Source organism: Priapulus caudatus, unplaced genomic scaffold, assembly GCF_000485595.1.
Source record: "Priapulus caudatus unplaced genomic scaffold, Priapulus_caudatus-5.0.1 Scaffold51, whole genome shotgun sequence".
In the NCBI taxonomy this organism is placed as follows: Eukaryota; Metazoa; Priapulida; class Priapulimorpha; order Priapulimorphida; family Priapulidae; genus Priapulus; species Priapulus caudatus.
In genome coordinates this window covers 313622-327328 of record NW_014577112.1, presented here as the reverse complement: position 1 = coordinate 327328, position 13707 = coordinate 313622, and the positions used below count along the sequence as shown (strand labels likewise).

The following is a 13707-nucleotide window of genomic DNA, read 5'->3' as shown; positions in this document are numbered from 1 at the left end:
CAAGGAAAGAAAAGGGAGGAGAGGAGAGAGAGAGAGAGCCGAAGAGGAGAAGAGAGGAGATGAGAGAGAACGAGAGCGAGCGAGAAGAGGGGAGAGAGAGAAGAGAGAGAGAGATGACGGAGAGAGAGAGAAAGAGACGATGAGGAGAGAGAGAGAGAGAGAGAGAGGGAAGAGAGAGAGAAGAGAGAGATGACGGAGACGAGAGGAGAGAGAGAGAAAAAAGAGGAGAGAGAGCAGAGAGAGAGAGAAGAGAGAGAGAGAGAGATGAGACGAGAGAGAGAGATGAGAGAGAGAGACGCGCCAGAGAGCGCGCGCACACATATAATCGTCCAGGCAGCGATGCGCCATGCGCTTTTACGAGGTAGCCAGCCTATTTTACAGTTCCATGCATTCAAAACAACTACAGGAACTCTGTAAAACACGGAATTTTTATAAAATATGATCTACTATAGTGCTAGGAACATCTACCAAGTACGCTAGAAGATCGAAGCCAGCCTCCGTCAAAGAACCGTAGCTCACACAGTAATGCAGCAAGCGGCAGGGTGATGACCATTACCAATCTGCAAACCTGTAACGCAAGCCGCCAGCAACCTTTATTAACACTGAGCGTCACCACCGCGCATTTGCAACCCCACACCACTACCGACATTCATCAAACACCCTCCACCACCGCACTACACCGACATCATCACACCACTGCCACCACCGCACTACATCGACTCATCACCACACTGCCACACCGCCACTACACCACAATCATCACCACCACTGCCACTCACCGCCACTACATCGACATCATCACCACCACTGCCACCACGCCCACTACGCCGACATCATCACCGCCACCGCCGCCACCACCGCCTATCAACACCACCGCCACATACCACACCACCGACATCATCCCGCACCACCGCCACCACCGCCACCGCTACCTACACCAGACATCATCAGCCGCCACCGGCCCCACCGCTACTACACCGACATCATCACCCACTGCCACCACCGCCACCACCCCCTACTACACCGACATTCATCAGCCGCCACTTGCCACCACGCTACTTACACGACATCATCACCGCAACCGCCACCACCGCCACACCGCCACCACCGCCCACCGCCCGCCATCAACATCACCGCCGCCATCAACACCACCGCCACTACCACCACCACCGACATCATCACCACCACCGCCACACACCGCCACCGCTACTCACACCGACATCATCACGCCACCGACCACCACCGCCTTACTACACGACATCATCACCGCCACGCCACCACGCTACTACACCGACATCATCACCGCCACTGCACACGCGCTTACGTACACCGACATCTCACCGCCCACCGCCACCACGCTACTACACCGACATCATCACCGCCACCGCCACACCGCCACCACCGCCACCACCGCCACCGCGCCATCAACATCACCGCCGCCATCAACACCACGCCACTACCACTACCACCACCACCGACATCATCACACACCGCCCACGCACCAATCAACAACAACATCACCACAGCACACCAATATTATTACACTTTTATATCAGGAAATACTACCATCGTTGGCGCCAGTCCTGAAAACAAGTCGCCCAAAATTGTATAAGGTATTGTGATAAGGCACCATCAGAGAGCTCACCGGCAATAAGTGAAGCCCAGCAAGTTTACTCCTCTCTAGCCGGTGGTGCCCAATCGCGACCCAAATTGTTGTGCATGGCTGGCGAACACGGCACCCTAGCAACAGAACGACGCCATATGTAGGCCTAACACATGCGTCTTTACAGTGCTATTATTATTCACAATTTCCTTTATGATTCATAGTTACATATCATAATAAATAATTATGTATTTTATATTATTATAATTAGGAGTGAATAAAAATAGTTACATATCATAATAAATAATTATGTATTTTATATTATTATAAGTTATGGATGTGATATAAAACGGTTTTATTTATTTTCAACTCCCTATGTAATTAAACTAAACTCTTAATTATCGATAATTATACACGTCCTATTCTGTCCGCATGAAACGGCATGCGTACGGCAGACTACATTGGCCGCAGCCTACACCCAGACCTTGCACGATGCGCAGGAATACCAGCACATTCCAATTGCCTTACGGGCCACGAGAGGTTGTGAGCAACGTCGCAATGGCCGTTCAGTAGCATGGCGTAACCGAACACTTCGCTTTCCTCCGTTAGCGCTCAAGAATCCAGCCGCCGGAATCTGGCGTCACCAGGTATAGCCCCAGAAGAACGAACCCAGAATCCAAAGCCTATGTGTGCTTGTTCCCACAGGAACGGGCCCATCCTAGGTGAGATGAAAACGCATGTTACCAATATATATTAGCGCAATCGACAAATCTTATCTCTATATAAATTCTGGAAATCGTCATGTGATTTCGTCATACCACTGCGTGCGCCTATGGTTACATAGCGCTTTCTCTCCACACACCTACATACATATATTAGCGGGACAAACGGAATGTTCATGTGGAACGCGCATGACCTCGAGTCTCTTTGTCTTCTGTTCCTCCACTTGCGCACTTGTCAACGTCAGCTGCCTGACGTATGGAAGTCCGACGTATTCCATTTTGTGAGGCCATGTCGATGGCCGTGTAGTTACACCATGCAGACGAGAGCAACCGCTGAGGTTGATGCGCAGAGCATACAGCGGTGACAAATCCGAAGAAAACGATGACTGCGAGGATCATGCGCTGAGAACCCCAGAGAGGATCTGCGGGCGAATATAGAGATAACAGATATTAGAAAGAGAGAGATGGAATTAGTTGGGAAAAAATCAGGCATTAAGGAGAAGGTGAGAGAAGAGAGACAACATCGTACCTTAATTATTTTCTCCTCTTCATCTCAATTTATCGATTTGCCCCTCACTCCTTATTCAAATATTTATGTATGAGCAATTTATTATTATTATTATAATGATATACTGATATCAAACTATTATTTATACCATATGTTAATAATATTTAATTAAAAATATTCTAAAATTTATTTACAGATATTGTTGCTAATTAGATTTTTTATTACTATATCATTATTAATAAAAATTTATATATAGCCAATTTATTCTAATTTGAGTGAGTTATGTAACGTTCTCTGCTTATAACAACGCTTGCGTTTTCTATTTCTTTTTTGTTGCCCCGTAACCGCACACGCTAGAAACAAAGTAACTGTGTGTGTTTTAACAGTTGAATACTTTTGGCGGCAAAAAACATATATAATAGTGTCGTTACTCTTCTACGCGGGTCGGAGGGTGCATGGAGAGTGCATGTGAGCGCGCAGACGCACGTACACACACATACACAGACACACACGCGCACGCGCACGCACGTGCACGCGCACGTCACCCGCCACACGCGACACGACACACACACACACACACACACACACAGCCATCGAGTGCCTGTTCGTGGCCTCGTGAGCAGGGTCAAAATTCTATTCCACGAACTTCCTGTTGATCGCCATTGACGTCATGGCCATTCGCGGGGCATATTTTTAAACCAAAGGAAATCTTGCCACAGAGAGTAGGCCTACACACTATTATCCACGGTATAATTGACAATAGAACTGCATACAACGGAAGAGTATAGTACATCATAGATTAGTATATAGACTAGACTAGAATAGAATATGGAATATAATATAATATAATATAATAAAATAAAATATAATATATTACAATAAAATATAATATAATATCTTACAATATAATATAATATAATATATTACAATATACTAGAATAGAATAGAATAACTGCCTTCCTAATCATATATGAAAAATAAGTGACGCAAGCGTTCTTTTTGTCGCCTATCTTTATCACATCGCCCGGTAACTGCAATAAAGCTCTCTCCTTTCTCTCATATACTTTTATACATCCCCATCCCTCATAAGGTTTTCATTACGCGCCAAGGTCATATATAGTTATGGTCAAGGTGGAGCTAGAGAAGGGTTCAAGCTAGATCTGTGATCATGGTTAAGTGGTTATTGTTTGGCTTGGGTTAGAATTACGCGTTGAGGTTAGGTAACTATAGTTCTGACCATACCCGAACTTAGCTCCAAGAAACGGTCTTGCTAGGGTTAGAAGACCCTTGTATAGACAATCAGTCGCACAGCCTCGTCGGGCTTACCCGAACCTAGCTCTAGAACTATAGCGCTTAATATCGCTCTGCCACAGACCTGTCGCCTATGGCAGAGCGAAGGGCTATATAGTTCTAGAGCTAACCCGAACCTCACTCTAACTGTGACCTTCGCCGTAATCGTGATTAATCAGAGCAGTGTATTGACCTTCCCGTTCACCACCACAGTGAGTGTTAGCTCTAGAACTATAGCCCTTCGCTCTGCCACAGGCTGACAGGCTGTGACAGAGAGAAGGGTTATAGTTCTAGAGCTAAGTAAGTGCATATACTTACAGTAGCTGACATTTCCCTCGGCGTCTATGACGGAGCGCGGACTGTGTATGATCGCAGACGTCTTGCCTCGTGAGGAGCGAGCAGATGACGATTCCATGTCCACCGTTTATATCCAGACCCGTTCTTGTCCTCACGTCCGAGCGCCGTACGTATATAATCAGCAATCTGTCCCGGCTGTGCGCTACGTCTTCCGTCACTCGCGCGTCTTGCCTCTGTCTGCCTCTCTGTCTTTCTGACTGTCTCTCTCTCTCTCCCGCTCTCTCTATCTCTTTCTCTCTTTAACTTTCTCTCTCTCTCTCTCTCTCTCTCTGCTCTCTTCTACCACTCTAATTTCTTCACTCATGCTCTGCCCTCTTCTCTCTTAAGACACACACACACCACTCTCTATATTATAATATATATACTGGCCGCCTATGCACCTCTTGTACGCGTTGAGTCTTTCGCTTGCACCTTCACTGAAATAGAGAGACAGCCGCGCGCCGAGCGGTGCGCTTCCCTACGTACTATGTGCTCTGGCGATAACAGTAAAAAGTATCTAGTAGGAGTTGCACACAGTTCGCCTGCCACGAGGACCCGTATGCGCAAAAGGGCTAACTACAGCCAAAGCACAACGGTTTCTGCGTTATGTCTGTCTATTCTTCTCTATCATGCTGGATTTAATGCCGCCACTGCGCGCATGTACGTTTTCGATGTATACGTGAAGCTCACAGTCTCGATAATTCAACTAACCACTCGTTAAAATGTTTGCCTTCGATTGTTTCTGGCTTCGCTTTACCGGATAGTTGCCGTCGTTCGCGACCACACGTTCGAGCTCACACGATAGTGACCTCCCGTATTTGTGGCAGGAGTAGCAGCAGAAATGGCAGGAACGCGTGCATGGAACAATCTAACTCCAACTGCTGCATGATATACACAAACACCACGGAGGATGTTTCCGTGATTTGTTTTCGAGAGAAGACGACGATGCTTCACCCAACGTTTGGTACAATTGCAAAAAGAATCACGCTCCCTCCCGTCGAACAACAGTGTATATATTGCAAGCATTACCTTCGCTCCACACCTTCACCGACAGCGCGCTTCGTGCATGCAGCGTGATGAGCACCTTTAGGACCTGCGAGCCTATATATTTACACATCCTCGAGCCTGCATATCGCCGGACATTCGACAGTGAAGAATGACGAGGTATAAATACATGCGCTTTTTCGTCGAAAGGTACAACGAACGAGCGTGTGGCCCATTATTGTGAGATCGACAATTTATATATAAATTCGGCAGATATATTTGCCGGCAATAAGCTGACCTGCGAACCCCATTACAACAATATATGATAAAAATAAAGTTCAAGATAGAGATTTAAGAAAAACTAGAAACGAGCGCAGTTCGTCGGCCAACTACACTGTATTCCCGTGATCGTAGTATAAATATGGATATGTAAGGACGAATAGAAGGGCAGGTAAAGTTTATACACTAAGGTCGCAAAGACCACAAGTTTGCCTAGACAGCGGTGTGCCCTCAAGATGTGCAAGTATAACACTGGAATCTGGTTACCCTAGCAAGGCGAAGAGGACAATGATAGTCGACGGTGAAATGTCTTAAATCGTAAGGTTCAAGGGCAGTGGTGGTTTTGCGTAGCGGGACAGAACCTTCTCCCAATGATGTGCTAAGCATACCGCAAGGTTTGGTGCGCGCTGAGGTCAATTAGGGGCTGAGTTAGAGAGCGAAAAGGAAATATGATCAAGGTCAAGGTAAAGGTCAAAATAAAGGTCGCAGTGACCTGGTTTTGGTACGGCTTGCCACCTTCTCCCCAAGATGTGTAAGTGAAGACCAAGTTTGTCACACTAGGTCAATTAGGGGCCGAGATTATATATGAATATGGATCAAGGCTCAAGGTAAAGGTGAAATAAAAGTCGCAGTGACCTGACCTGGTGGGCAGTTTTTACCCGATCTCGGATCATCTTCAAATTTGGTATGAAGGTGCGTGTTATGGTAAAGCGAAGACGCGCAATAGTTTTTGGTGTGGGCGGAGTTATCGTTGCCATGGTAACAACATTTTTGTGGAAAATTGGTAGAACTGTAACTTGTGCTGTTTTATCACGATTGTCATGGAATTTGGCACACTCAGGGCCGATATAACATGTCCTATATATTTATATACATATATGTATATAGATATATATATTTGATGACAATCATAAATTTAAATATAAATTTAAATACAAATTTTTTAATACAAATATTAAATTAAAATTTTTTATTTTTAAATTTTTAAATTTAAATTTAAATATAATTTAAATATAAATTTCATGACAATGCGGGTTAAAAAGTGCAGAAGTTACAGGTTCTAGATATTTCGGACAAAAAATGTTGTTACCATGACAACGATGACTCCGCCCACACCAAAAACGATAGCCGTATTCGCTTTACGGTAACGCACCTTCATGCGAAATTTGAAGATGATCCGAGAAGAACTGCAGCCGGTAGAGCGTTCACAAGAAATCTCTGCGGCGGCGGCGGCGGCGGTCGGCGCGAACGATGCAAACACATAGTATCCCCACGAACTTCGTTCTGGGGAAGATAACAATAAGGAAAGTCGCGATCATGATAGCCCGCGATCCAGCTGGGAGAGCGTATGCCCAGCACGCATATCTGGCCGCCTGCTACATTGGCAAATCTTCCCGAATTCTGTCTATGACTGTTATACATTTATTATTATTATTATTATTTTTATTTATATTGCGCCTTTTTACATAAAATGATTAAAAGCGCAGCACATCGATATCGCAAACGACTGAACAAACGGCTGCTTTCACCATTGTCTATGAATATTCGATTCTTTGTCACCAAACATAAAAACCATAGAACACGAGTAAACAGCTTTATTTTCTGACTTTTATGAAACATTTTCTACATTATTTATTCAGTCAGACTGCCACTGCCCTCGAATATTACTGACCAGTCCGTCTTTTATAGGTATCACCTTACTTCCGTAATACAAGAATATTAACACCAGCACATTTGCTGGTCGCTGAACCAACACATAATAACATATTTATAAACTAAAGGCATTTAGTTTGCATATATAACATAACCGCAGGAATCGCCGATTGCCAATTGTCAAGAATGCAACAATCAAACAAAAACGCTCACCCCGCCCCCATACTAATGCAGCCATATTTTTAGAGTCTATATACGAATCTTGGAGGGGCAAGGAATGCTATGGAGGCTACATCACGCCATCCCGTGTTGCTCAGACCACGTGCGCGCCAAAACGGCATTAGCCAGTTTTGCTTTGAGTCTATTTATCTTTACCACCACACTTGCACCGAGAATGGCGTTTTTTATTATAACCTCATAGCCTGGTTGTGAACCATATAGTTTCTATCTTTCTTTTCTTAGGGTAGTAACAAACACGGAAACAAAACTTAGCTCTACACTTTAGTTTTACATGTTTACAACGCATTACGACGGATACACCGAACAGATGCATGCATATGATATCATTCTACAAACTCATGTAAACGTGTCAGATGCCTGTGTTGGCATTTATTCGCACGATGTAGGGCGATGACAATATTCTCGTCTCTGCCCGTCTACGAGTATGGAAAAAAATTATGATGTTATGTTCCAATCTAGATATGTTTTAACGTTGATAACACGCGAGTTTGACGAGAGCATATATACTGTGAAAACGTCATTGGCTACATCTTAGTTGAAACGGTGTTTTCAGCAGCAGGCTCGCTGTCCTTGTCATCTCTTTGTGTTCCACTACAAGTAGGTAAAGTAGCTGTTTAAGAGATCATCAACCATACGTTTCAAGCTGTCCTCTAGATATAATTCTCAATATATACTATTATAGCGCCCATACTGTTACGTAAAGCTAGAGTTTACGTGCTCTTGCTTATATGCGAACGAGTACACACGTGGGCAAGCACGCACATGTATGTGCTCAACTAAAAACCAAAATGTGAAGAGTTCTATCTCGCCTTATCTTCGTCGACGAGGTCAGCTATTGACTCGGCTTCATCGAGCTCTGTGGCCCAACTTTGCAGCTCTCCTGTGCCAAATATGAAGTAGAAGATGGCGCCGCCTACCATGATGGCGGCAGTGATGTAGAACACCGTCTGCCACTGTTGCTGTGTTCCCTGTGGAGGATGACATAGGCTAGTGGATTTTGCAACAAACGCGGAGAGAAACTGACGGAGGCTTATCGTATGCGAGTCATTGCATGTTCTCTAATGAGCAACTGCAGTCTGTATATTTCAGACCAAGTTCTATTTAACTACCGGGTTAATACTAAAACATATTGTGTAAATATTACAAAGACATAAGACATAACAATAGACAATATATGTACAATAAAACATTGCAAACTGATTAAGATAAGAATCAAAAAACAGTGGCAATAAAAAGTAGATTTTTAGTTATACAAACGTGATTAAAATGCGCCATATAGTTTTACGCGTAACAATAAGCCCTACTTTAGGTTGTAGATCTAACACGCGTGTTACCAATGTTCAGGGAACTTACATCTGTGGTGATTTGACCGACCACGTATGGAGCAAAGATTCAGAAAGTGTACGAACGTGTTCGAGATGCAAACAACACTCCGGCGTACTTGGGGGCAATGTCAACATGATTGACAATGAAGCCTGTGAAGATAAAGCAACAATGCTACAAATGTAAAAGAATAAGAATAGAACAGCATACATTACCATTTCGTTGTTCTTACATAGTACGCTTTTCTACATAATCCTTCACGCTACTAATCATCCCCACTGCCACTTCATCTATACCACCATTACTTCGTTTTTTTTTCTTATTGTTTTTCCTCGTTTTTTGTTATTCGTAGTCCTCTAATCTTTCATTCTTCTTTCATTTCCTAATAACACAGCTCTTCGGAAATAGTAGAACTGTGTTTTAGGTGTACTTACCTCCATACTGAAGAGCAGAAAATGTGACAGCCACGGTGAGAATCGCCACAGCCAAATACGGCCGCGTACAATCAGGTAGACGGTCACTATCAGGGAATATACTTGCCAAGACCATAGCTGACGAAAAGTAAAATAAAATATTGTGGTACACATTTTGATTAGATGACAGTAGCCGTAACTTAGCAACGTGTAGGGTTAAACGTGTAGGGGTACATATCTAATACATATTTGTGAAAGTTTCTCTGTTCGTCTGTTCTCGATTCAAATCAATATCGGCCACTCTATATACTAGCTAGCTAGCTAGCTAGATAGATAGATAGATAGATAGATAGATAGATAGATATATTTTTGGGTATTTCTCTTTCAACCAAGTGGTCACCAACTGAGCGCTTTATTTCCCGGGCAACGCCGGGTGTCCTGCTAGTACCTAATATAGACATTTTTACTCTAAGTTACTGTATAAGCTGTATATTTCGGTATATTTGGTTTAATTTTCGCGAATTTCGCGAACGCGTCCCCGCGAATAATTCATACTGAATAATACCGAATAATTCATAATTCACCGACCGCGAAATTAACCACTCGCGAATTCTGAATTAGCGAAAATATCTGTACGCGAAAAATATGGCGTATACAGTATGCTGGCTCTTTATTATTCACGAATGGTTAAACGAATGTTTTGTAATAATCTTCTGTTGTTGTTATTGTTATTATAGTAATACTTTGTATACTTTGTTTACTAATAATACTTATATAAGATTGCTAATTTGTTGGTATTAGGTGTGCAAAGGTCTATAACAGTTGCACCTATTTCTCTAACGTCAAGGCAACTAATCGGTCCACAATTCTGAACATTTTGTGACGATAATCAAGTCCCGATTACAGATGACCAATAAGCTGTGCGTTTTGCATACTCACACGATGAATGGAATAGCTTTCGCACAATTGTTGTGCTCCAGCCTCGCGCTCTCAACGCGTCCGCACCAAAGCCAGCAGCGTTGATTCCCACCCAGAAACCAATATAAGGGATGGCCGAGAAAGCGCCATTCTGCGAACAAGAAAACCCAACTAAACAATCCCACATTCAACGGAACGATTTTCATGCCCATTCTCGACACATTGTATGAGTTCTATTTTGGACACAGTTACGAGTACACTCACGGCTTTGATGTTAAACTTGAGCACTTCCTTCATGAAGGTGGGGATGTTGGTGAGCAATGTGTAGGTGCCCCAGTTCGCACAGGTGTGAGCAACAACGATGGCCCACACTCTCTTTGACGTCCATATCGTTAGCCAAGGAGTGCTTCGATCCTTTAATTAACACAGATCTTATATTGACAATTCTGCTTACTACTGCGCGTGGTACGTTTTAAACTCGCAGTCGCAATCGCGTACTTATTATATGATCGAAATCGGAGTTATATCGTCATTCTCGAACTCGGTTATTTCATCGCATATTCCTCAATCGCTCTTTATTACCTTGATTTCGTACGACATCTGGCCGGCCAAGCTGTGTTCTATGTAGTGGCGTTCATCGTGGGTGATCCAGCGACTAGAGTGAGGCGTGTCCGCTGCGACGAGCAGCCAAACTACACACCAGACCACACCAAAAAGCCCTGCACAACAATCATCACACTACGATCAGTTATCAGTAATAATTAAGCAGTCAAGTTGTTGCAGTGTTCATAACTGTAACCATATGGTTGTTATAAAATAATTAATTGATTAATTAATTCATAGAGAGCGAGACACAAAAAGGGGAAGGTGAAAAAAGGGAAAAAAGAGTGAGAGAGAGCGAGAGAGAGAGTGAGTGAGAGAGAGAGAGAGAGAGAAGAAGAAGAAGAAGAAGAAGAAGAAGAAGAAAGAGAGAGAGAGAGCAACAGAGAGAAAGAACGCGAGAAAGAGAAAGAGAGAGAGAGAGAGAGAGAGGAAGAGAGAGAGAGAGAGAGAGAGAGAGAGAGAGAGAGAGAGAGAGAGAGAGAGAGAGAGAATAGAGAGAACGAGAGAGAGAGAGCCAGAGAGAGCAGGGGGACGGACGAGACGGAGAGAGAGAGAGAGAGAGAGAGAGAGGAGAGAGAGAGAGAAAAGAGAGAGACGAGACGGATGAGACAGAGAGAGGGGTGAGAGAGAGAGAGAGAGAAGAGCGCCGCGACACATATAATCGTCCAGGGCGAGCGCCATTGCGAATTTTACGAGGATAGCCAGCTATTTTTACAGTTCCAATGCATCAAAACAAAACTTACAGGAAACTCTTGTAAAAACGGAATTTGTAATACAATGGCTACTAATAGTTGCTATGGACATCTACCAAGTACGTAGAAGCACTGACGGCAGCCTCCGTCAAAAGCCGTGCACACAGTATGCAGCAAGCGCAGGTTGCATGAAATTACAATCTGGCAACTGGTAGCAGAGCGCCTAGCAACCTTATTAAACATGAGCGTTCACAGCCGCCGCATCAACACACACCAACTACGCCGACATCATCAACACCACTGCCACCACCGACCACGGACATCGACATTCATCACCACCGACTGCACCACCGCACTACACGACATCATCACCACCCACTGCCACCACCGCCACTACATCGACATCATCACCACCACTGCCACCACGCCACTACGCGACATCATCACCGCCACCGCCGCACCACCGCCATACACACCACCGCCACTACACCACACGACGATCATCACCGCCAGCCACCGCCACCACCCGCCCGCTACTACACGACATCATACACGCACCGCACACCGGCTACTACACCGACATCATCTCACCGCCACGCACCACCGCATCAACTCAACCGCGCTCAACACACCGCCACTACACCACCACGACATTCATCACCACCACCGCCACCACCGCCACATCAACAACAACATCACCACCACCACCAATATTATACACTTTTATCAGAAATACTACCATCGTGGCAGTCCTAAACAAGTCGCGCAAATTGTATAGGTATTGTGATAAGGCACCATCAGAGACTCACCGGCATAAGTGAAGCCCACAAGTTTACTCCTTCTACTAGCGTTGCGTTGCCCAATGCGACCAAATTGTGTGCATGGCTGGGAACACGGCACCCTAGCGCAACAGAAACGGACCGCATTGTCAGGCCTAAACACCATGCGTCTTAATTTACAGGCTAGTTATTTTCACAATGTTCGTTTATTGGATTCATAGGTTACTCATATCATAATAAATAATTATGTACTTATATTATTTATAATTAGGAGTGAATAAAAATATACATATCATAATAATATTATGTATTTTTTTAAAAAAATTATTATTATAATTAGGAGTGAATAAAAATAGTATACATATTCATAATAAATAATTAGTATTTTATAATTATTTTATAATTAGGCAGTGGAATAAAACCGGATTTTTATTTATGTTCACTCCCTATGTAAATTAACTACGGCTCTTACACTATATCGATATTTATACAACGAATCCTATCTGTCATGGAAAACGGCACGTGCGTACGGCAGTGGGTAGCGGGAAGACCGGGACAATTGTAACCCACTTTTTTCAAATCTGACATAACAACTTTAATCATAGTTTAAATACTTACTCAGGTATATGAAATCTAAAGATGGGCATTATCTTTGCTTCGAAATTATGACATAGTTTTTGGGTTTAAGTAAAAACAAGTATATTTGAGCATTATCATTTCAAACTGGAAGTCAAGTGTTTACAATGCAAAACACAAACACGGGCAATTTAATCACACAATGGGGCAATTGTAAATCATACAATTTTACCAAAAATCATATCTCAGAAACGATTTTTTATATTTTTTATTAAGGTGCACGTTGGACAGATTTTTCAACAATTTAAACTAGCAATTTATAGAAACCACAATAATAATAATTTTTTTAATAAAAAAAACTATGACAAATGCGTATTGACTCCATTTAATATGAATAAACAATATATAACTGGGGCTACTTATTGCCTTGGTGAACAAAAGAGCATATTTACAGACCCATTAATTCATCAAGTATGTAGTTTCGCATGTCTGAGCTTATAGATAGGCTACTTTTTTTGCCTTTATAAACAAAACCACATTTTTTAAAAACACATACTTTTTTATACATGCAAAGCCAATTGTAACACGTGTTACATTTGCCCCCGACTGGAGACGGCGAATATATTTGGGGGCTGTTTTTTGGTATCTTAGCATTAGTTATTTCGTCAATGAAATTTTACCATAACTACAAGGGCTAAAAACCTATTTTTTATATGAAGTACAAATGGACACGTGATAACTCGAAGTACATATGGGTGTCCACGAAAAACATTAGGGTAACTCGAGTT

General features: G+C 43.2%; 2 protein-coding genes across 2 annotated transcripts in view; one reads left to right on the top strand and one right to left on the bottom strand.

Moving 5' to 3' along the window:
• The window catches only part of LOC106820894, a 28227-nt gene that overhangs the window by 9383 nt on the left and 5137 nt on the right, over positions 1-13707 (top strand). The window lies entirely within an intron of this gene.
• LOC106820871 (sialin-like) overlaps positions 8416-13707 on the bottom strand; it is a 17589-nt gene continuing 12297 nt past the window's right edge. Inside the window, exons 2-7 of the mRNA XM_014825464.1 lie at positions 10852-10988; positions 10534-10683; positions 10291-10420; positions 9373-9489; positions 9021-9090; positions 8416-8602 (exon numbers count right to left, since the gene is read on the bottom strand). Coding sequence (XP_014680950.1) covers positions 8416-8602; positions 9021-9090; positions 9373-9489; positions 10291-10420; positions 10534-10683; positions 10852-10869 — 672 coding nt within the window. The 5' untranslated portion in view covers positions 10870-10988. The remainder of the gene's footprint in view (positions 8603-9020; positions 9091-9372; positions 9490-10290; positions 10421-10533; positions 10684-10851; positions 10989-13707) is intronic.